The sequence below is a fragment of the Triturus cristatus genome, chromosome 1_2, assembly GCF_964204655.1.
Source record: "Triturus cristatus chromosome 1_2, aTriCri1.1, whole genome shotgun sequence".
Lineage (NCBI taxonomy): Eukaryota > Metazoa > Chordata > Amphibia > Caudata > Salamandridae > Triturus > Triturus cristatus.
The window spans coordinates 13,421,013-13,446,303 of NC_140580.1; the positions used below are offsets into that span (position 1 = coordinate 13,421,013).

At 44.7% G+C, this 25,291-nt stretch overlaps 1 protein-coding gene across 1 annotated transcript in view; it reads left to right on the top strand.

Moving 5' to 3' along the window:
- LOC146866641 (omega-hydroxyceramide transacylase-like) overlaps positions 1-21,973 on the top strand; it is a 301,031-nt gene extending 279,058 nt beyond the window's left edge. The window contains exons 5-6 of the mRNA XM_085614403.1: positions 769-829; positions 21,932-21,973. Coding sequence (XP_085470529.1) covers positions 769-829; positions 21,932-21,942 — 72 coding nt within the window. The 3' untranslated portion in view covers positions 21,943-21,973. The remainder of the gene's footprint in view (positions 1-768; positions 830-21,931) is intronic.
- The last annotated feature ends 3,318 nt before the right edge of the window (positions 21,974-25,291 follow it).

Genomic DNA, 25,291 nt, shown 5'->3' on the forward strand with positions numbered 1-25,291 from the left:
CCTCGAGTCTTATTGAATCGAAGAACAATTTCTCTAAGAGTCTGTGGCCTGTTTTTGTATAATCATGAATGACAAGTTATCTGGTTTTTAAGTTTATTCTATGAATTGTATTATATTGTATTATGTTTTTGAGGAAATAATTTTCCGAAATAAACCATGTCTTACTCCTACTAATGGGCAGCTTGTTGAGCATTCTCTGGGCTGAAGTCACATGGTAAGAGTATTTCAAAGTAAAGAAGAAGCGGGTGACAAAATGTGGTGCTTGCCCATCAGTGCTTTGGTTGGTAAACCTTCATAGATGGCTTTGCAATAACTGATACATGATAGAGCTACTGCCATGATCAGAACAGTATGGCCTTCAGTCAGCAGAAGAGGGAGCATCAAGCGCATGCGACAGAGGTGGAAAAACATGTTTTGTGTCACCGAGTTCACCTGGGTAAAGAGAGAGCAGTGTGTGTCGAAGATGAGGCCCACATTCCTGACAGTGTTCAAAGGTGTGTGAGGGCTGAGCAGAAACAGAGGGGCCAGGCGGTGATACCAGTCCCAGGGTTTCAGGTCCTTAAGAAGGATACCGGCTTGAATGCCATTCATTGAGAACCAGCTGCCTGCCATTAACCATTCACTTTTGTGTTTTGATATGTGCTTGAATATTAGTGGCAGAAGCATTATAATATGTGACTTTTTTCATGTTCATTCCAAATAAATGCCAATTCAACATGTCCTAAAGTTTCTTGATTAAAGTTACTAAAATGCATTGTTGTCCCACAGGTTCTGAATGACTTCCACTATCAAGGCTACAAGGATGCTGTTCTTTTCTTACATAGTAACAGTAAGTTTAGAGAACCAGGGGTATATGGATTGCATGAATCCGCATCTGTCTATATATAATTTGCTAGATCATGAAATGCCTACTACAAAGTAAATAACCAATTAATTGATAGAATTCTATCTGCACCCACCTGTCTTAGCTGGCAGGTGTTCATATAATGTAACCATCTGTGGTGTCGCTATAATGATGGATTTGAGATCAGGCCCACCTTAAACTGAAAAGTGCTTTTCCCCTGTCTTTGCCAAGCATTTGGCACCGTCTAGCGGAGACAAAAAGTTTCAATAAGGAGAAAAAGAGAGAAAGAAAGAGAGGAGTTGGTTTTCATTTCATTATTTTCCATTACAGATGAACAAGGTCTCTTTTCTCAAGTTCATGTATTTAATTTAAAGCTGATGTATGAAGTGCATCACCGCATCACCGATACCCGCCTATAAGGCATATCTGACCTGTGTTAAATGTTTGTACTATTTTGCTGAACTGTCCTATTAGAGTGATGCAAACAGTGTAAACATTGGGTAGGATGCAAACCTTTTGAGGCTGATACATCAAGCATTGCATTTGATTATATTGCTACAATAAAACTGGCCATGGTAATCTCGGTCTAGCTCGGCCACCGTGTTGAAGCACAATGCTGTTGAATGATGTGTTTGGCTACAGGATAACCTTGGCATACAGGAAGAAAAGAAAGGCCACAGAGCTCATGGGAGGAAGGGTCACCCACAAGAAGCAGGCTCCCACCGCCAAGAACAGAACAGGTCCCATAGAATAGGTGTAGTGGGAAGGCTTGCTGGAGCCAATGACCAATGAGACAGGAGGAGGAGATTGTGGGTGGACGACAGGGGCGAAGGACATTGTGGGGCTGGCTGAGTCATGTTCATGAGATCATGGCAGCCAGTCCCTTGGGTACCCTGAGGAAAAAGGGCAATGTAATTTAGGCAATGGCATCGTGGCCAGGGAAGGTGGGTGGGAAATTCAGGTTAGGTTTGTTGGGACAAGTTGAAAGCGTTGCCCAAATCGTCATATAATGCTGCAGGAGTGGTGTGGGGCAGACCCATGGGACCAAGAATCGTGCAGAAATAAACATAGGGTCATCGAAAGCAAGAGAGGGAAGGAATAGCACAAACCCAAAGGCCATGGAACATGCAGAGTGCGTCACAGCGTGTCCTTCAGCAGGCAGACCAATCGGTTCAACAAACACGAAGAAGGAAAAGTAGTGTTAGGAAGTGAATAGAGGGGGAAACCACCGAAGACAGGCATATCAATCGAACGAAGTGGTGGAGAGACAAAGGGGACATTGATGCCTTGGGAAAGAGAAACACTTGTAATGGGAAAGCCTACGTGACAGGTAGATAGAAATGCATTGGTACTGTAGGCTGGGAAGGGAGGGAAACCTGATAAGTGAAGGGCTGCTGGGGCCAGAGAAATAGGAGAACCTGGAAGAGACTAACCAGTGCATGGGCGCAAAGGGAAACCTATACATTGCAAGCCTGGTATCGGTGAACAAGGTATGAATGTGTTAATTACTAAACTATGTCCCCCGTGAGCCAAATGCCTGGCTCACAGGAATGCTCCAACCATGACAAACTCCAGTGATGCCATTGGCACCCACAGTAACACCCCCATCCTGGCCTTTCACCCTAGACGAATACTACCCCTCCATGCCTCCGTGATTTTTCTTTTTTGTCCTCATATGCCATCAAACACAATGAGCCCTACCAAAAGGTGTTCATTGACCATCTGCCATTGTCGCTGCTGAATCTGAAAGAGTGAGAATGGTGGGGAAACCCCCATACACCTCGTCACCTCAGCAAATTAAGCTTAGTCACAGGACCAGATGAACTCGGGATTGCGCTCTCTCCATATAGTGTAAGCAGTCCAAAGCCTTCTGCCCTCCAGCTTCTCTTACAGTTCAGTTCCAACTACCCCTTCATGTGAGCGCTAATTTGTTTGCAATGTTAATTCGTCTATCTGATACCTTATGTATTTGGCTCACTCTGAATAAAACAATCAATCAATCAGGGGCTTCTAAAGTGTGCTATTGACCCGTGAGGGTCTCAAGGTGCCGGGGGGAGGGTGCGGGGGGGACTTGGTGCAGCTCCGTGTCAGCAAAAAAGCCAGGTCCTAAGGCTCTTCCTAAAGGTGTGCAGGTTAGGGGAACATCTGATGTTGACTCGGAGCTCTTCCGCCTGCTCTGGTTCTTTAGATGCGCAGGGTCTCTGGTAGGGTGAGGTTGGCGGAGCGGACGTTTCTTTTTGGTATGTGGAAAGAGATTCTTTCGTTGAGGTATTTGGGTCCGATGTTGTGGAGGGATTTGTAGGTGTGGGTGAGTAGCTTCTCAACTGGGAGCATGGGTGAGTGGCTTCTCGACTGGGAGCCAGTGGAGGTCTCGCAGGTGTTGGGTCATGTGCTCATGCCATGGAGTGCCGTGGAGGAGTCTGGCTGCGGTGTTCCGGATGGTCTGGAGTTTGTGTAGCAGGGATTTGTTGATTCCAATGTAGAGGGCGTTTTTGTAGTCCAGTCTGCTAGTTACGAGTGCGTGTGTGACGATCTTCCTGGGTTCGGGGGGATCCACTTGAAGGTCTTGCGAAGGGTGCGGAGGGAGTTGAAACAGGTGGAGGCGACGGCATTGATCTGGTGAGGGAGGAGTCTAGGATGATGCAGAGGTTCCGGGCGTGGTCCGTCGGGGAAGGAGGGTTTCCAGATGATGTCCCAAGTGGTGGGGGAGGGTCCAAGGATGAGAACCTCTGTCTTCTCAGAGTTGAGTTTTAGGCAGCTGTTACTCATCCAGGCTGCAACGTCTTTTATTCCTTCCTGGAAGCTGAGTCTGTTGTCTTCGGGTTTTTCGTGAGGGAGAGGATGAGCTGGGTGTCGTAGGCGTAGGATACTTTGCTGAACGCATGCTGTCTGACGATGGCAGCGAGGGGGGCCATGTTGATGTTGAAGAGCATGGGGCTGAGTGATGATCCTTGGGGTATTCCACAGTTGATCTCTGTGGGTTCGGAGAGGAACGGTGGGAGTCTGATCCTTTGAGTTCTGCTGGTGAGAAATGATCGGATCCAGTCGAGGGCGGTTCCCCGTATGTCAGTGTCATGAAGTTTGGCTGCAAGAGGGCAGTAGGAGACGGTGTCGAAGGCTGCGGAGAGGTCTAGCAGGAGGAGGGCCGCTGTGTGGCCCTGGTCTAGTAGTACTCGGATGTCGTCTGTGGCGGCGCGGATGGCGGTCTTGGTGCTGTGGTTGCTGCGGAATTTGCATGGGAGGAGTTGAGGATGGCGTTCTCTTCGACGAAGGTGGTCAGTTGGGCATTGGCGAATTTCTTGGTGACTTTGGCTGCGAAGGGAAGGAGGCAGATAGGTCGGAAGTTTTTCAGGTCTGCTGGGTCAGTCAAGGGTTTCTTGAGGAGGGGCTTGACCTTTGTCCGCTTCCAGTCATTGGGAAAGATGCCGGCTTCAAATGTGGCATTGATGGTGTGGCGTAGTTTGGTTGAAATGGCGGTCACAGCTCTGTGGAAGATGTGGAGGCGGGCAGGGATCTGTCGGGGCTCCTGAATAAGTGCTCTTCATTGTCGTGGTGGTGTCTTCGGTGGTGACCGGTGTCCAGGTGGTGATGGTGGGCTGGCTGTAATTGCTGGAGGCGACGCTGGTTTCTAGGGCCTGTTCACTGAAGTTGTCTAGAGGGCCTTGATTTTCAGGTGGAAGTAGGAGTCGAGCTTGTTGGAGAGGTCCAGGGACGGTGTGATGTCAGTGGCTTCGCTGGGGGGTTTGGTGAACTGCTGGATGATTTTGAAGAGCTCATTTGAGTTGCTGGCATTGGTGAAGATTTTGTTCTGGATGAAGATCCTCTTGGTGGCTCTAATGAGGTGGTGGTATTCTGTCATGGTGGCTTGTAGGTGGTCTGGTCTGCGTTGGTTTTGCTGTTTCTCCATTGTTTCTCGAGTCGTCTGCATGAGCATCTGGCTTCTTGGACTTCTGGGGTGTCGTCTGTCGGGGTGGCAGAGGGGTGCGAGCTTGTCTGCGCAGCTGGTGATCCAGGGGTGTAGTTCCGTGGCTGCAGAGTTAGCATTGGTCGTGGCACAGGGGGGGGTCATGGATGAGGGTGGAGTTGAGGTGCTCCACTGTGACATTGCTCCAATTCCTCTGTGGCGGGTACAGGGCTGGCTTGTTTGCAGTGGTGGTGCTGAAAGAGAAGTGTGCACAGTGGTGGTCTGTGCAGAGGGGCTGCGAGGTGTAGCTGAAGTGTATGTGGGTCCCTCCTGTGAAGATGGGTTAGAGGATGTGACCGGCCTTGTGGGTGGGGGTGGTGATGAGCTGCTTCAGTCTGAGGTTGGCGAGGTTATCCAGGAGGGCGGTGGAGTCGGGGTCGCTGTGGTTGGCAAGGTGGACGTTCAGGTCTCCGATGAGTATGAAGTCTGTGGAGGCGATGGCGTGGAGTGGGATGAGGTCGGCAATGGTGGTGGTAAAAGGAGTGCGAGGCCCTGAGGGTCTGTAGGCAAGGGTGCAGTGACGCATGGTTCTGGGGCTAGTCTGGATCTGGAAGTGGAGGTGTTCGTGTTGGAGAGGCAGTCGCTTGTGCTGGAGGTGAAGAGACGGAGGGAGGTCTTGTGTGTGATGGCGAGTCCTCTTCCTGGGTGGTGGGGGCGGTCCTTCTTCTGGATCTTGTAGCCGTCAAAAATTGTGGTGATGATGTCGGGGGCGGAGGTGTCGTTTGTCCAGGTTTCCGTGAAGAAGGCGACATCTGGCGAGAGGGTGTCGAGGATGTCCCAGATCTCTATGGCATGTCTGTGCAGGTAGAACACGTAGAGGAGGATGCACTTCAGGGCTCGGTGGTGCGGGCATTTGGCCTGGGTGCGGAGGTCGTGGGGGTGCATTGGATGGTGAAGGATTGTCAGCAGGAGAACTGGCCATGGGTGGTGTTTGGCGTCGACAGCTGGCAGTTGTTGTTCCTTCAGGGGTTGAGTGCAAGGAGGGCAGCTGGATCATAGTGGTAGATGGTTGGAGAGCCAGGGTCCCTGTCGCTGGTCCAGGTCGGGTCGCGGACGGGCGCAGACTGGCTTGCAAAGGCGCGCTAGCGGCACGGCAGCGCATCGGCTGCCATTAAAGGGAAGGGAGGAGGGAGGCGCAGCTGGGAGGCGGGAGTGGGAATCGGCAGAGGGGAGGGGCCATGGGGGCAGCAGCGTAAGGAAAGGGATGCGAGAAACAGGCCGAGAGCTCAACAAACAGAGAATGGCACAATAAGGCAAAACAGAAAATCGCACAATAAGGCAAGGCAACAATACAGTGAAAAAAAAGGGCACAGTAAACATAAGGCAACAAATATTAACCAAAGTACAAGGCACAATTGCAGAGGGACTCAAGACGGGCACAATACACTCTAGACAGTGGCTCGAACCCCTACCTGCACAGGGCAGCGGCACAGCAGAGCTGCAGAGGGAGAGAGCAGGTCTTTGGCCGTGCAGTTAGGTATCTTTTGTTTCCCGTGTTCTTCATTTCTCTTTCTAAATCACGCTCTGGACTTTTTTCCCTGGTTGGATGTATTTCTAAGCCATTTTTCGCCTGTGCTGAAGCATGGCTCTGCTGTGCAGTAAGGTATTGTTTGCTTTTTCTTGGTTGCACGATTGGATTGCAGTGACAACTTCTCTTGACGAACGTCACCTTTGCTGATGACTATGTAATCAGCACCTCCTGTCAACTTTATTCAGTTTGATATGTGCTTAAAGTTGCAGAGCGACCCCTTTTTGGGTGATCAACACTCATTTTTCAGTTTTTTGGGGACTTACCTGCTGGTTATTTTGAACTCTAACACAGGGACTGCTATCCAGTGCCAATTAGATGTGCGCTGACCCCTAAAACAAAGTCAAAATAGGCCTAAAACACCATTTGTCATATCTAATTTTACTACAAGACCATTGTATATGGTGTATAAACTACACATATGTGATGTAAAATTAAATGGCACATGTGGACTGAAGCATGATATTGTGCCTTCTACTTTGTGACCCAGGAAGCATGACACCAACCTCTAGTGAGGCCAGGCCCCCTGCAGCCTGCAAGCTCTCATGTTTGTAGCATGGATTTTAGCATTGCATGCTTCTATTAGTCAAGGACGAAGCTCTGGTCCAGTGAAATGGCTCATAGAGGCCCTAAAACCTGTTACTAAGATCTAAATAAGTCACCCCTAAAGTCACCTTATTTCCCGTACAGGCATAGTTTCAAGAAGTGGCACATGCCTAAATTAATGTTAGCATGTAACTACAGTGAATACATCACCAACAGTTTCTTTCACTGTTTTGGATTTAGCTGTTCCCATAGGGAATACTGGTTAAGCAGATTAAATTACTATTTCCTCAATATCCAGTGGGAAGCACCCATAGAAAATGTCCAAGAGCTTTTCCTAAATATTATGGAACTTGGGGGCTCAGACTTAAATCTGCTATTTAGAGTGAGTCTCCATATAACTTGTTTCAAGGCCACTGGTTTATGGTATTGAGCATCAGTAGGCAAATGGTTACACACAATCTTACAAAAAGTAAACATGTGCCACTATAATCGCCTCTTATTGGGGAGAGAATGGTTCTTGGCAACCTCAAACATGACAACCCTGATCCCTCAGAATCGTGGAAACAATACACTACCTTTGCCTCAGTCACTGGTGCTCACCTAGTTGTCTCAGAGAGATACACAGAATAAACAGGCTGGGTGTTTTCAATAAGAATTTATTGAACAGATGAGCTGCAACAACCATTACACAGTAGCAGAGATATATGATTAGAAGCACTAAGAAAGTAAATGGATGGTATAGCTCTACCATCTTGCAACAATCACATGAATACATACAAGTATATAAAACACATGATAAAAAGTGCGTACTCCTACGATGCCTCCCTAACTAGATGTACCTAAATGTACCTAGCATCAGTGTAGGTGTTATGCCAAGAATCCCTCTAGGATCTAGTCCACCCCATTACCTGAGAATGAGAGAATATGGGACCCCATCCTGGTCTCGAGTTGGACACCCCGCGAGGGATGTTAGACCACTACGAGCTGGAGTGTCTGCATGCAGGAACTTCAGCGTCTCTGGTCAGTGTGTCAGCCGGGAAGTCTCGGTCTCCTCTATCGTTCTAAGCAAGACATGAAGTATATATACCCATAGATCTGCCCAGGGGTCTTACCTTGCTGTGTTACTGTGTTGGCCTAAAGGATGATGTTGTGCCTGAACTTTATATAGAGACATTATGCAGAAGATGTTCGTCCTGCCGTTAGTCCTGCTGTGCTTTCAAGAAGCCTCATGCATAATGTATGAGATTTGAACTAGGGAAAAACCCGCGTTCTGAATGCAGTGTTGAATCTAGGTAAAAGGTCAGTCCCTTAGAAACGTTATGTATGTACTGTAGGGAAGAATATATAGGGTACATACATGGAACATAACATTATCAAGGCCTGCCTTTGATTCTGTAGATGTTCCAGTAAGCCAATGAGTCTTATGAGTAAACACATTTACAATACAAGCATCAGTGCCTTCAAAATTAGATGTGCACCTTTCATTTAAATAAATAACAATCAGTTGACTTAATGAAGAGAACAAGTTGTGACAGGCTGATAAACATGTTTTTGAAAAGGCTTAAATAGAACAATTTGTAAGGCAAACTGTGTAGAATTTAATACCATCCAAAAGTGTGAGCACTAGATGCAGGAAGTCGCCCAAAATTAACAGTGTAAACAATTGGTTCCACAAATACTGTTCAGGTGTGGTGATTGATTAAGATTTAATTAAAGGAAACTGGAGCAACAGCCTACACCCGCGCATGAAGGACAAGTTTTTCCTTAACAAATGCCACCTTTGTACGCTTTTTGCAAGACGTGAGACCGTACGCCATGGTAGCTGGATATCTGAGGACACGAAATAAGGTGTTGATGATCGAGACGTAATAGCCGACACTGACTTCTTGAAATAAGCGGTAGATATGAGGATCCGATGCACATAAAGGGACAGAGTTCACAACGTGTGGATTAGAGGAACGAGATGCCTGTTTGGCGGATGCATAATCACAATTGCCTTGAGGAAGTTCACATGGGGTAACGCAATGCTTTGGCTGTCTTTTGTTATCACCAAAGATAAATAAAGACAACTTGGAAAACATATAATTCAAATTTGGAATGGTATCTAAATGAACTTTAACTTTTCAGTGCACTACCATTTGTGCAATTTGGAAATGCCATAATGGTATAAGCAGAGTACCAAACCTATCCACGTACCATACTAGACCTAACATATTGTTAATATTATTATTATGACAAAACTTATAATGTGCACAGCTATGCCTAGGGGTTTCCCGGTGCAGGGCGGGAGTAGAGAAAAGGAAGAAATGTTCTACATATATGTTAGAAAAGGAAGGTTTTTAGACCCTTATGAAAAGCAAGAAGGGATGTCAAATCTCTCAGGGGAGCTGGCAGGGAATTCCATAGTAGCGGCCCTAAGTAGGAAAAAGAACTGCCTTTCATACGAGCCAGGCGGGTCTTAGGTACAATGAACCCAGTCTGCAGAAAGGATCTCAAGGGATGGGTGGGATGGTATAGGTGGACTAAATCAAGAAGGTATTTAGGAGCAGATCCATATTTGACCCTACACATATAGCAAAGAGCTTTGAACTTGATTCAGTTCAACACAGTCAGCCAGTGAAGATTGCGAAGAAGGCAGGAGACCGAGGTAAACTTGGTAGTTGATAGAGGAGCCTGGCGGCTGCATTCTGCATAAGTTGCAGTCTGTGGATAGTGGATTTGTCGGCTCCCAGATATAGGAAGTTGCCATAATCCAGTCTAGAGACCACATTATGTAACCTATCATACCTACTTATGTATCATACCTTTTGCATCTACTTAGAACTTACTAACAAATTACTAACTTACCAATATTAACCTAAATTATTTATCATACTTACCTACCTACCTAACTGTTAGAAATTGGGTCTCTAGTTGGCAGAGGCATGCACCCTGTCCAATTAGGGACCCCTATTGTATTGTCAGATGCACACTTCAAATTAATGTGTGCTCACCCTCGGGTAGCTTGGCACAGAGCGGTCAGGCTGAACATGAGAGGCAATGTGCAAAGTATTTGTGCAACACTTAAAACAGTAAAACACTGCACAAAAATAATCCTCACCAGGTTAGAAATAAAGAGCTTGATTTAATGAACAAAACAAGAGCAAAACAAGAAAAATCCAACAAGTAGACCTGGAGTTATGAATTCTTAAACAAAATATGCAAATATAGTGCTTAGGAGCATAAAATGTGATCCGGGGCTATCTGGTCACACTTAAATGGGTCAAATCCAAACATTCAGGCCGACCATGATGGAGCACATGTCGGATCCAGGGACCAACTTTGTCCTGCTGAAAAAAGTACCTTGTTGCGCAGTCGACAGGGCCCAATGAGTGGACCCGGTTAGGCGATGTGTCGTCGACAAACCCTTTGGATGTAGGCGATGCTTAGGTTCTGAGTCATGCAAACTGAGATGCGTCGGCTTTTCTCCAATGTAGGCGATGAATCGTTGTTGAGCCGCACAGCCGGCAATGCAATGTCCTGGAAGCAGGCAATATGTTGGCGCCAAAGGAGATGTGTTGGTTCCGACCAGCACAACAACCTTGATGTGTGTATTTTGTTACTTGCAGCACAGAAAACCCACTTCCAAGGGCTCAGGTCTGGATTGGCACCACTTGGCAAGGCAAGACTCACAGTTGGCAGAGTCCAAGTGCTGCAGCAGGGTTGATGGAAATCTTTGATGTCCCTGATACTTCAGAACAGAAGGCAAGCCAGCAATCCTTCGGAGTCACTTTTGTTCTGGGGGTATAGGGATGCAGCTCCAGTCCTTCTCACTCCGAGGCAAAGAAGGCGGCAGGCAGCAGGGCTGATAGAGCAGAGCAGGAGTCCAGCAAAGTCCAGCAGAGTGATAGTCCTTTCAGCAGCACAAAAGTCCTTCTTCCTGGCAGAGCATCCTCAGATCCTGAAGTGTACTGAAGTGCACTAAAAGTACATGTGCAATATTTTAAATACACTGCACTCTGCCCTTGAAGCTGTCCAGGGCCTACCTTAGGGGTGACTTATATCTTTTAAAAAGTAAGGTATGGGCCTAGTGCTGGAGGGAAAATCCAAAAAAGAAACACCACTGTGGATGCTGAAAAAGAAATAAGAAATAATACCACAAATACAGTTCTCTATCAGCGCAGAAGATAGCAGAGTTTATTGGAGACCAACAAACAATATAGGGTACGTGTGGCACGAACACAGACAGCATAGATACTGAGTGTCCGATGATGTGACGTATGTGATAGTTTATATAGGCCCAAACCGCAAAAGGATGCAGCATCATATCATACGTAGCACAACTTAAGCACAATTCATTGTCCAATAATTATGGGCCTACAGTGTGATTTTACGCATGTTATGGTCCTAAGGTGTACTGTTGATGACCACGTGTCCCACAAGGGCAGCTTTTTGGGACTTTCCACCCTACAGTACAATATCTATTCTGGTCCTTTGAAGATCATCATTGCACCATAATAACAGTGCCCAAAAACATTGCGAAATGTGATATGCTAGAACATTCATTGTGGGAGCGAGCATCTTCTTTTGCCACGTTTGTGTTTTGTTCTCTGAGCAAGCCTTGCGTTACTAAAGCTGAGTCTCTAAGGAAAGAGAAAAGTACAAGCATCTTGTGCCGTGATTCTCATGTCAACTTAACATGGCCTGGAAGCTTACGGCTTCTACATCGCCCCATCTGATACCAAATCACATAATGGAATTTTTGGCGATTCCAATTCGATCCCTTCATCTTCGTGTAGGTGGTGTCTATCACTACTACTTCTTGCTACACGATTAGCACAGGCTGCAGAAAAGGCAGCACAGCACGCTGTACAGAAGTTGATCATGATGCATAGGGTAATTAAAACCGTTATTATAATGACCAACTCCAATATCCATGATCCCCAGCTTTGTAGCCATAGTAGAACGGTTTCCCACATTTCTCCTATATGTAAGCTGTGTGCTTCGTCCCTGACATTATCTATTACTTCTATCGCCTTGTATATATTCCCACTGTTGTCAGGTATATACGAACAGCACTGCTGGTGGATGACGTTGCAGACTCCACCCTCTTTGGCCAGGATGATGTGTAACGCAACTCTGTTCTGTATCACTACAGCCCTCATGGCACTCAGTTCTTCCGTAATATTCCCCATCCTTGCTGCTGTGGAGTCAGCGAGGTCCTCAATCATTCTTGCTAACTCATGTATTCTTTGTGTGGTATATATAGGCTTTCCTGTTTTCAGATTCTATTTTTGGTGAATTCTGGTGGTGTTTTTTCAGTGTTTTCCAGTGATTTCAATACCTCAAAAAAACAGTGCTTTTCAGTGGTTACTCATTTTCGCGCCATAAAAAACAACTGAAACTGTGTTTTACCGGTGTTTATGGAACGTTTTGCTTTTATTATTGCTTGATTTCTTCATTGATGCATGGTATATAGACAGTGTACATACAGTGTATATGAGGTCCAAATACATTTTTACAAGTCGAAGGTTTCAAGATGGTTGGTAGAGTTGACTCGCCCTGATTTAGATTTATTTAAATGCCCGCTCTACTTGCCACTCCTTAGAAATTTCTGAACTTTTGGTTGATCTGTATTTGGAAAATTGGATCACTGAGAGCTGAGTTTGGGCCATATCTGGTCCGTGATTAGGGATGAAATTTCACCTAGCTACAAAAATAATTCATGTTGAATTTATCATGGACAATATGTGGAGGCATAAAGTTAGGACAGAATTGTCCTCAAGCATGGCTCAGTAGTGCGTAACGCCTGCCCTGATTTACAGCATATTTTGGTATATTTTCAAGTTTTTATACCACATGTGCTCTCTGAGGAGAAGTGAAATGGTGTGAGAGCCAGGGTAAGCTCAGTGGTCTTGATGTACACACTAAATATAGCCAGTGGGGTAGCTAGACCTACTGCCACCCAGGGCAGCCCCTAAGTTTAGGTGCAGGTAAGAGCAGGGCAACAGACAGCTTGTTCTCTGGGTGCGGGAGGGGTGGCAGCCAACTGACGACTTGTTCACAGGGGTCGTGTGGTGGTGTTAGTTGACAGACACGACTTGCTCACATCCACTGCCCCCAAAAAGAGTGCCGCCCCATTTCTGAGATGAACACAAAGCTAGATTGTTGGCCATCCCTTAACATGGGCTATGGCCAAACAAACAACAGCTCCAAAGGGAAGCCAACAAAGACAGACAGTCACCAGGCACAGACTTAATGGCCACAAACTGGAGATCGAAACGTCGAGAAAAACTGAAGTGGAATCCAAGAGGAGCTAGGCTCTGCACTAGGATGACAATGGAGAACCATATCCACGCACATGGAAAAGTAGAACCTGAGTGACGTTGAGTCTTACACTGTCCATTTAACACTGTGATATAAAACACATCCTATCTCCTAGGATAAGATATCTCAATGTCAGTGTTCAGGGAAAAAAAACATACCACCAAGATGCCAGCATGTGGATTCAGGGCTTATGCACAGTGCCGTATTCAATACACGTGTGAGCTCCAAGTGGTGTGCAAACTTCAACAAAATGCATGCCTACTGCGCTTCCACAAGTAGGTACCCGAGGAATGGTACTACAGCAAACCCCTCACCTATACTCTGATGGACAATCATCCAGTGAAGGTGCATCACTGAAGAATCCATGGATGAGGAAGAAATAAACTGGGTTAGTCGATCATACACATTGCTCTGCTAGGCACAGTCTTGTGTAATCATGGAGGAACACTAACGATGAAGAGCGCCAGTTGGTGAGAAACACCAAATGTTCCTTTCATCAACCCATGTCACAAACACTTCTTGGGGAATACCCTATATGGTCAAAGTGACTCTAGTGACTCTAGTTGCGCCTCTTGCCTACGCACCCTTAGTGCTTGACTGCGATGGCACCCTTCTCACACTGTTTATGCGGTTAGAATTACAAAGCCTCTTTTATAACCGATATTTAAATTGACTATCCTGCCGTGTGCTGTGCATATTACGTGAGGGTGACTGTATGCCCACAATGGAGTGAAACAAAAAAAAAAATCCGCTTGACTTCAAACATTTCTCGATTTCAAGCCTTTCCCTCCACACTGAAACGTAAGCATCGCTGCGCTTCATTTCCCTTCATTTCAGGAGAGTTGACTCCGCAGCGAGCACCATTAGCCGTCTGGAAATAGAGTTCCAGCTGGGCGTCTCACCAGCCAGCTAGTGTGGAAGAATGTCACAGGTGTGCCACGAAATAACTAATTATTCCGCTTAGCAAAGGAACACGGCAGCACCACCGTGCAAATCAGCATAAACAGTCGAGCTGCAGCTCACACAAGCAGCCGGCTCTGAAAGGCGACAACACACAGATGTGAACGTAGAGCGCTGCGCAGCGGAGCCGGCTCCCGCCTTTACTGAAGCACATCACAAAACACGACACAAACAGCTCTACTGTCTTTGTGTGGCCTGTGAAGAACTCGGGTGCAGCCGCAGTTAGACAGACGGCAAACCACAACAGCTCCTCTCCCCCGTCAACTATGAAAATCAGTGACACTCGGTTTAAACCGGGTCAGCTGATTTTCATCCGGTAGGGTACTGTTGGTCAGAGTCGGTTTAAACCGAATTCCGGACAGCCTAGGTATATATCATTCCTGCACCAGGGACCATTGCCCCAAGACCGGTCATGACGTTGTCTACCCATCCTAGCGTCCTACTAACTCTCCGTGGCAGCCGGCCTTGATGTGTGATCTGTGCTAAGTCGGAGAAGTAAGTCATTTGTGGTATGATAAAGGCAAGATAACAGCTGACGTACCATCCTGGGGGCAAGTAAAAGTATGCCCATTTCCCACAGACAAAAAACTTTCCCTTGAAACCCACTAGCCCAGGTGAAAACTTCTGACCGCTCTATCTAATCCGTGACAGCTTTGTTGTGTGTGGGCAGTTACTTTCAGCAACGAAGGTTGAGGGTGTTATTGGAGGTGTTACTGACCCTTCACTTTCTGAAGTGCCGAATGTTCTATCATACCTTGCATAACATTCCCTTAATCCCTGCTCACCCTTTACTAAATCTGCAATGTCACATCCCAAACAGCAGCTCATTTCCTCCCTCCCCTTCAGCAGTTGTTGAAATGTGCATGGTTCCCTGAATTGGAAGGGGCGCACCTGCACTGCTTTCTTTGCAGGTGTTGTTCCCCTATCATTCCGAATGCATGAGGGTGCAACAAGCTGTTGTTTCACCCTAAATCTTGGTACCTTTACTTCCGCCCCTTTGTCCCGACCATCTCTGCCTTTCCATTCCTCATTCCTAGTTGTTTTGTCAAATGCCTCTAGCATCTCTTTGTCCCTTCCTGTTGGTTGCATGTTCATGCATGGGACTCTTTTTCTTTTGGGTGGTATCGTCCCTTGTTCTGTTGCAACCGTGCTACTCTCAGGAGGTGCTACTAATGCGGAATGTTGTGTTGAATGAAGAGCATATCACGCATCAGGACGCAGCCCACATATTTAGTAACAGGCAGGGCATTGTAACGCATGCTGTTTTGTGTGTTTGTAGGCAGATGTGTGCATACATAACATTCGGATATGTTCATAAATTGTACATACATTTTCATCATTTCAACATATTGATTCCCATTGTATTCATCCCACAATTTTCTCACCCCTCCTGCTTTAATGTCAACCCCGCCCAAAATGTTTCTTTCCGGAAAATCTATTTTGCTGCCATTCAAGGTTGCATTTGCATTTCTCCTGTTCCCAACTTGACCATTTAAGAACGGTATCTCAAGATCCCTTGCATATATTATTATCACTGCCGTCACTATAATTCCTGGTACTGGTGACAGTATTGCCAGTAGCACTGCTGACCACCCTTGTCTTCCCTCCTCACAACGTTGCATTGTATTGATCAGTGTCTTCCTTTCGTGTTCCGTGCCCTTACTCAAGCAACTGTCTTATCCTCCCAAGTGCCTGAATCAAGGTCCTTCACTAGCTCGTCTCCTACTGCCCGGAGGACTGTGCGATAGATCCCTATCTTGAGGTCTTCGGCTGGTGGACCTGTATACACGCCTGTGGGTGATAACAAATCTGGGAACTGCAGTGGCCTACCCAGACAGGCAAACGCTATTTTACTTTGAAGCGGATTCCTTGGCCAAGAGCTAGATAATATTGAAGGGGTTTCTAAGCAGGGAGCTACGAAGGTGATATGTACATAAATCCTATCTGGTGTATTGTTTACTGGTTATCCCAATATTCTATTTGGAAAAAGGTGTGTCCGGTTTAGTTTTTCTTCATAGTTGGGTATCTCTGATAATGCCTATTCCACTGTTTTCAAGTGTATATACAACACAATGTAAAATGTCCAGGCGAGTTTCTTCTGTGTCTTGTTCTGGTAATTGATCTCCAAAACTTGGAAATGAAATAAGGTACAGTATCAGAAGTCTCAGTTTACTCAGCAGCGGGGGTTTTGGCACAGCCAATCTTATAACACCTGTTATTTCTATTCCTGTGGACCAAATCAGTAACACGGTCTTTATGTCTTTATGACAATGTCCACTTGGAGCTATACCTAACATTATTGTCTTATGGTATCTACCTAGCAGGTTCTGTACCGCTAAGTGCCTTTTGGTACAGACGCCAGCAACACTTGTGAAAAGGTGACGTTAGCGCCTGTGCGATATACTGTCAGAGGTTACTAGCACATGACAGTTGGCACTACCTTAGAAAAGTAACAGATACAGGTGTCTTCGTATGGATGATACCCAGAGGCCTGGCTTGTCATGCACAGCAAGTGTTCGGCTCTGGTATATAATGTCTTCCATCGGAGGCCTGGCCTGCCACGAGCAGGTAGCTGCCTCTTACTTCCTGTTGGTCTTGTCTTGCGTGGTGGAGCGAAGGTTGTACCGGCGAGGTGCCTCAGATGTCATCAGTGGTGCTGGTGGAGCTGATTCACTGCTGTCTGGTCCTGTTGCTTTCTTGGTGTGGGAACTGTGGATTCAGGATGTCAAACCTTGGCACTTCACTGCTGTCGTTGTTGTTAGTAGTATCTGGTGAGGTCCCTTCCACCTTGGCTGGAGGCAGTGCCGTCGGGTGTGGGCCTTTACCCAGATCCACTCACCAGGCTGCAGGTCATGTGGCGGTGGGGTTGCTGCTTCCGGAAGAGCCTGCAGAACCTTGGCGATGAAGATAAACTTAAAGTCTCTGTTAGTTTCTTGCAATAACATAAAAGCAGATCATCTGTAACTGATAGCGGGGCTGTGGACATATGGCCTGCAATGTTCATTGAACGTCCAAACACTATGTCGTGGGGGCTGAGTTTTGTTACCCTATCTGGTGTGCTTCTCATTGCAAGCAGGGCTAGTGGTAGTGCATCCACCCATGAGAGTTTAGTTGATGCACAAATCTTTCCAATTTTATTTTTCAACACCCCATTCTTTCTTTCCACCGCACCCGCTACTGGTGGGTGATAGGCACAGTGTAGTTTTTGTGTGACCCCAAGTCCCTTGCATATTTCCCCTATCACATGAGAAATGAACGCAGGCCCATTGTCTGAGCTCAGAAGGGCTGGAATTCCAAAACGCGGGATAAGTTCTTGTAGGAGGCATTTAGCAACAGTATGTGCATCACAGTTCTTTGTCGGGTAGGCCTCGGTCCACTTACTGAACATGCACACAATTACCAACACATGCTTGTACTTGTGGGTGGGGGGCATGTCTATGAATTCCATCTGGAGGCTTTCAAATGGCCCGTGGGGCAGTGGGAAATGGCCAGGTACAGTTGGTGTACCCTTCCCAGTGTTATACTGTGCGCAAATAGAGCATTGCCTACAAAATCTCTGCTATTTGGCGAAACTTGCTGTTGTACCAACATTGGGAAAACAGTCTGATCATGCCATCTCGGCCCACGTGGGACGGGCCGTGAAAGAGGCGTGCCATAGAGGGAAGCATTGATGAAGGCAGGCATATTCTCCCATTTGGCCCTCTTTTTCATTTTCCTCAACCCTTTCTTGTATGTGCATGGGGTCAAAATGCAGTGAGTCATTGCTAATATCTGTGTCTTTTTTGGTGTTTATCATCTGTACCATCGCTAGTTGGCAGCCTGTAAGCGCTATCCTCTTTGCTTCTCCATCAATGAATGAGTTTCCTTTTGAGACATAGTCTTTCGATGAAGAATGTGCTGCACATTTTATGATAGCCACTTCTAATGGTAGTAGTAAGGCTTGAAGGAGGTCGCTGATCAATTGTGCGTGTTGTATTTGTTGACCTGCTGACGTTAGGAATCCCGCATCGACCAGAGTTGGCCAAATAGACAAAATATAGGTTTATTCAATTGCTGGGGAGATCAGACACCTCCATGAAGATGAGTCTGATGTATGAAGTACTGTACACAGGGCAGTGATATTTATTCAACCAAACCACAAAGGAAAAGGTGACAAGTTCATCACAGTTTTTGTGTAATCAGTGTTCCCACAGGACATACAAGATAACATCAGTAGATGTAGCAATTTCTCAGATGCACACATACGTTGGCCTAGCCTCACATGATGAGCGGAAACCCTGTGTGTGTTTCGGTTCTCAGAATTTAAAGGAGCAGAGATACATTTATGTAACTGCACAGTGCATGGTTATATTGTGCTAAATGCTAATTGGCCCAAGCTATCTGACCTGCCACCTGATCTTTAGGTGTGGACGTGTGATTTCTGCAGAAGCGTGCATATGTGCATCAGTATGTTCTAGGGCAGGATGCGCACCTGGTATTTCTTCCTATACATATGTTTAGGCAAATGGTGCAAGAGTCTGCAAACCTTTAGAGGAAGCAGGCTCTTATGTGATTGCTGCATCTCGGCTTGTTCCCCTAGCAGATGGGGTTTGCAGTAACCTATTTGTTTGACTTTTCTGTGACTTATTTGGTACGATGGCTCATCTGAACTCACTACTAAATGTTTTGTCAAGTTTCCTGAGACTTAAAGTAAATGTGACCTATTTTCGTGCAAAGGCTGAGCTTGAACTAACCTCAAGATGTTTCCTGACACTAATGTGTGATGTATTGTCCATTTCTGCTGAACGCACTGCTTTACATATTTGTTTCCATGTACATGCCTGTCATTGCTTACAAAGGTTTATAACTATCTTTAACCTGAAAGATTCAAATGGGGGTCTGGGGTCTTTATGCGATGCATTCCATTCTTCCCTCTATTATTCCTCCCTCTAGTTGATTCTTCAATTACCTCTCCTAACCTATCATCTCCTATGGGGATTATCTCATACTCACTACCCTGTCCCTTGGCTTCCTTAGTATGTTTCCTAACCATAAACACTCCTTCAATTTTAGCTGTCATCCTCTTGCAGCATGCTATTGCTATCGGAAAACTAAGAGATGTCAAGAGCAACAATAACACTAGAGGCAACAAGGCCGCAAACTACCTTGACATCCAGGACGGCACTCAATCGAATCAACCCACAAACCACCTGTCAGGGGCACCCCCTCACAAACCATTTTGTTTTGTAGGTCATACAATGTCTGAATGGCCTCAGTCAATGTACCATTGTCTGCATCATTGGCCAGCACATTCGCACAGCAGGTCGACCCAATCTTCTCGCATCTTCCATGGCTGTCATTAGGTTCAGCATGTATCTGTGCTGCATTACCATCAATCTAATGGCACATAGTTCTTCTTTAATGTTGTTAAATCCATCTTTTGTTGCATTCAGAAATGTTTTAAGGGATGGGCCAAGTGGGCTCTGGCCTAGGGCCCCAGCCTTTCCGGGGCCCCCCTGATAGAGTTCTCTGTTCTGCAGTCTTCCCTAAGGACCTTTACTAAGTCTTGAGTAGATTGTTTTAAATATGGTTTTCCTTTAATTTATTCTTAACATGGGTTATGTGAGTGTGAGAGTCTATTATAGACATTTTGTAGCGAAAGTGTGCTTATGTTTCATGCAACATCCATAAAAAAGTTTTTTAGTTCGATACAGGACCTCACTTATGAGGAATGGGAGGGTGTCTCAGAGATTATCTGCAGTAATATTAGTGGGCTGCTGCTGTATTACAATATTGAAAACACGCATCCGTATCCCTGAATATTAGATGTAAACACATTTAGAATTTGGACGATTGTGCTTGTGCAATGTGAGTGACCTGGTCAAAGAGGGCATGAAAGAGCTGAAATTGGATCATAAACTTGAAGCTGTTCCGAACAGGGGCCCCCAAAATACCAAAATCCTTAAGATGTCCCTTGTTGCATTAATAGTCTTCATCAACTCCCACCTGGTTATTTGCAGCCATCGGGCAGTTGCGTTTGCCTGAAAAGATGGTAGGATACTCCAGAAGATCACTGGGCGTAGTTAAAGACTATGTTCTTGTGGAAATACTTCCCAAACTGCAGTGCCAAAGAATTCGGCAGCTGTTTTCTTCCAGTTGTGATGAAATAAGGTCATTGGACGGCTCATGGGATGGTCATGTAACTCTGAGATGTCCACTACTGGTATCACCAGGGATGGGATGTGTAGAGTCACAAGGGAGTAGATGCCCTTTCAGTTGAGTCAAGTAATGGTCCATCAAGCTGGAGGTGCCCCTCTGCATATTGGCATTGTATGTAGTGATGTTGCACTTGAGGTTCCTGCCCACTTTTACTGTCCCATTTCCTCTGAAACAAATAGAAAACTTTGTTAATTCCATTGCTATTCTAGGGTGTGTGGTAGTTTCGGTGTATGTATTTTCACAGCCCATATTTGTTGACACTGTCCAATTATCTTATCAAATCTTAAAGGGCTGTCTGACTCAGTACCATTCCATAATGATAGTGCTCTACATGTGAAATTTGCTCCACTATGCCATTTATTGTGGGCAAATACTGATCCTGTGATGCTGAGATCTGGTCTGTTGTGCAATCAGGGGTAGTAGCTTAGCCTTATAGTTATTACATCTGGACCAGGGTTGAGTAAGCCCTAAGATGCCCTGGTCTAATATCAATTTTTCCCACTTTGACCAATCTCTCTTATGACGTGCTTTCCTAATTTTTGATACCTGATCTCTTACTCTCATCTGTCAGGATCTGCAGTACTTCAGAGGTGGTATAAAATCTAGTTGTGTTAACTTGCACAAGAATGGGGCTAAAGTGTGTTGGTTGAAGCTGTGCTTTTATTCTACATAAAAAGAGTTGCAAGAGACAGCATGTAATGTTTGGGGATACCTCTTTAGGGTAACGCAATGTGTCTACTGCCGGGGGATGAGGGAGCATACATAACAGCTGGTGTTGGACATGGATATGCCTATACTATGCATGTGCTGGTACCAAATATTCTCATTCAAAGCAGTGTGGAGAGGGTGATGGTCAGTATCATTATTAGCGGTTCTGTGCCTGTGAGTAATAGTGGATGTCGGAAAAACAGAATTATAAATATGTGAGGACTAAAAGCATCAGTATCAGTACACCGAGGAAGAAAAACAAAAATTGAACACACAACTTGAAATACATATTGTCTCTTGTTGAAGTGGTAGAGGGAGGCTTTACTCTAGTTGCTTCTCCTTTTCTCCCACTTCTTCCTGCTCAGTTTCTGAAGGGATAGATGGCACAGCTGGGGCCAGGCAGATGTTGGAGAGAGAGATCCCTGGCTTGTGACCACAAATTTTCACTGCAGTCGATGCGCTGTCTGTTACAGGGAAGGCTCCTTGAGACTTAGGATATCTCCACTTGCAAACAAAGTTCCCAATGGCAAGTGTGTCTGTTGGTCATTTACTGGAGGGGCGTCAGCTGAAGGGACATTAATGCAGGTATCAGCTACATGTGTAACCTGTTTAGAAACAAACTGTGACGCTTTGGTTAGCTGAGACAAGTAAACAGGCATCTCAGTTTGTACTACTTCAAGTGTACTCTCTGTACTACTTCAGGTGCATTCTCAGTCTGCAACTTATGTCTAGTTAGTGGCACAAATATGTTAATTACTCTCTTTGCCACTATCTGATGTGGGATCAAAGGATCACCTGATCCTGAGGTGTATCTTAAGTCGAACGTTGCTAGTGGGAGACTGTACAACTCAATGTTTACTGTTTTTTTTTTTTTTAGGAGGCCGTTGAGGTGCTCCACGATGCCATTGCTTTGAGGGTGGTAAGTTGAAGAGAATTTGTGCCCTTCCTAACAAAGTGGTGAGGTGGGAGAAGATAATATTGGTCAAGTATGTGAGCAATTGTCGAATCTGATCTTCTCAGGAGCACCCCACCGGGGTATTACCTCACGGACCAGAAAATTAGCAGCAGACTTAGCATCCCAGTGGACACAAGGTCCGGCTTCAGCACTGATGGTGCCAGTCTGACTTATGTGATTGGTGCATCTCAGCTTGTTCCCCTTGCAGATGGTGATTGCAGTAAACTGTTTGTGTGGCCAAATTGTGACTTATTTGGTAGATGGCTCATCTCAACATACCACTAAATATTCTGTCAAGTTTCCTGAAACTGAAGGTGAATGTAACCTATTTTCATGCAACGGCTCAGCTTGAACTAACCACTAGATGTTTCCTGAAACTAATGCGTGATGTACTGTCTATTTCTGCTGAACCCACTGCTATATGTATTTGTTTCCATGTACTGGCCTGTTCATGATTGCAAAGGTTTGAAACTATCTCTAACCTGAATGATTCACATGGGGGCCTTGGGTCTAAGAACTGTGTGGGTCTCTACGTGATGCATCCCATTCTTCCTTCTATCACTGGCAAGAGGGTTAACTTGCCGGGCCGACATGGCAGTTTAAAACTGGACACACAGGCTCTGCAATGACAGGCCTTGGACATGTATAAAGGGCTACTGAAGTGGGTGGCACAATTCGTGCTGCATGCCCACTAATAGCATTTAATTTACAAGCCTTGCACCCATTTAGTGCACTTTACTAGGGTCTTATAAGTAAATTAAATATGCCAATTATGGATAAGTCAATGTTGCTATGAGTTTATGGAAAGAGTACATGCACTTTAGCACTGGTTAGCAGTTGCAAAGTGCCAGAGTTCTAAAGCCATCAAAAATTAAGTTAACAAAACAGGAGGCCAGAAGGTAAAAAGTCAGGGGATCCACACCAAGGATGCCAGGTTCAACACTAACCTACTTCCCTATCTACCATTCACACCATGCCTACCACATCTAACCTTCCATAACTAGCCTACCATACAATTCCATTCTATGTAGTTATCATAAGTACCATGCCTACCATATCTCTCTACCTACAGTACCTGCATTCCATACTTACCTATCATATGGATCTCACCTACCTTACCTACTATACTTAACATACCGTACTTACCTGCCAAACCAATCTACCATACTTGCCAATTATACCTAACCTATCATATCTAACCTAACATATCTAACCAACCCTTCCTACTCATCAAACCAATCTGCCAAACCTACCAACATACCACATTTAACCTACCATATCTAGCCTAGATTCCATTTCTACCATACCTAACCCACCATACATAATCTATTTCCGCCTCTGTAGAGCATATATATTAAGCCCACCCTTAGGGAACGGTTTTGTCAACAGTGTCAAACTATAGCCATGTTGAATTTGGAAATATTGCAGAAGAAGCCATCAAACACTTCCCTTTTACATGTCTAGTAGTCTTTTGCAACAGCTGTACTTTGGGAATTATGAAATCCTGTGATTTAAGTAACACAATTCACATATGTCTCAAACCCTAACCTTCTTCTCTATAACACAAACTGACATTTGTACAACATTCTCAAAAACCAAATGACACCAAGTATATTTTTTTACAAACACCCATAAAGCACTTTATAACAAAGTAAAGTTAACAACACATCAACTCTCTAATAACAACTGCCTCAAAACATTCACTGTAAAACATTTTAACTCCAGTTCCATTTACTTCAACACTTACTAATCTCAGCTCTACCTTTTAAATTCCTACAAAATAAAACAAGCCTATCTACTAATACACTTGTGCTACTCTATTTCTACTTTGCTAACTTAAAACTATTTTTACAATTGCAAGATTTCTATAATTAAGATAAAGACATACCTAAAACAATACATAAACAAAGCTTGCAAATTTGCCTTGGAAACATCATACATTTCAATTGCATTATTTATATCCAAATTAGAGATATGCTTCCATTATAATTCAAATATGTTGTTCTACTGAATATTTCATTACTAAACAAAATATAACAATGTGCTTTTCTTTCAACATTTTTTCAACAAAACTAACAATTGCTATATATACTATTAATAACAAGCCAGACCTTTAGAATTGTCAATCCCTTTCTTTTTAATTGCCAGCATTATGATTGCTTGTGGACAAGACACATGGAAGTGCCATGCATCAAAAATGAAATGTCGTCTTTTAACTCAATAATGCGGTGTCTGCTGTTTTAATGGTGGGGACACTAGAAAAAATAAAGCTCTGTATGAGCACGAGCATGCACCTCATTGAATACTCAAAATTGTCAATATCATAATCATCAAATTGTTTGTGTTGAATATTAAACTGAGTAAATGTAATAATTCCAGTTGCAATGCAGGTGTCAGAGACATTAAAATACTGCACTGAACAGTTGCATAGGCATGATTATGTCAAAAAGGTCAAGGGTGGAATGGAGATGCAGAGTGTACTGGATTTATAATTATAGAGGATCCAAAGAAGGGAAAGAACAGATGACTATTGAAAATAAAGTATACCATAACCAAATAAAGATGATTTTTACTAGGTGAAGTCATAGATTGAATAGGCTTGGACACGCCACTCTTCTCTCCATCATGAACTTTTTTGCCTCCTTTGAGGGTCTAAGGACATCATTTTTACATTCATCTATTAATTTGCTCATCTTTCTGTCCACGTGTACTGTACTCCTTGGTGTATGAACTATATAAAAGCCAAACCAATTGACATAATCACTGCTAAGTTCTTTACACTTAAATCGCTCATGTATTGATTCTTTCTTCTGATTTGTATTTCAGCTGTATCTGTCTGTCCACACCAGAAGAAGTTTGACATGATGGGCTCTTTGGCTCACATAATTGCACAACGCCTTTTGTCTGAAACACTTCCGGTGAAGAAGGAATCATCATTTCAACAAACCATAGGCCAAAATGTTCAATGAAAAATGCAGTTCTGTTTATAAACTGTAAAGTCTTGTTGCTGTCATAAGAGCTGCAAATTGTGGAAAATAAAAAACTATATAGGGAAACGTTAAATCAGGTGTGGGATAAAGTTTGAATTTCGAGCTCAAAGTTGGACCAAATGTGCACTAACAGCAGTTTACTGAGTTCCTAACTTCATTTAATTTCACTTGTAAGTGACGTACTGGGACAAGAGTGTCCTGCTGCTTGCACAGTATTTTGTGAGTTCTCCTGCCATGAGTGACTGTGTTTTATCTGATGCCTTGAAGTTTATTTTTCAACTTGACATCACAC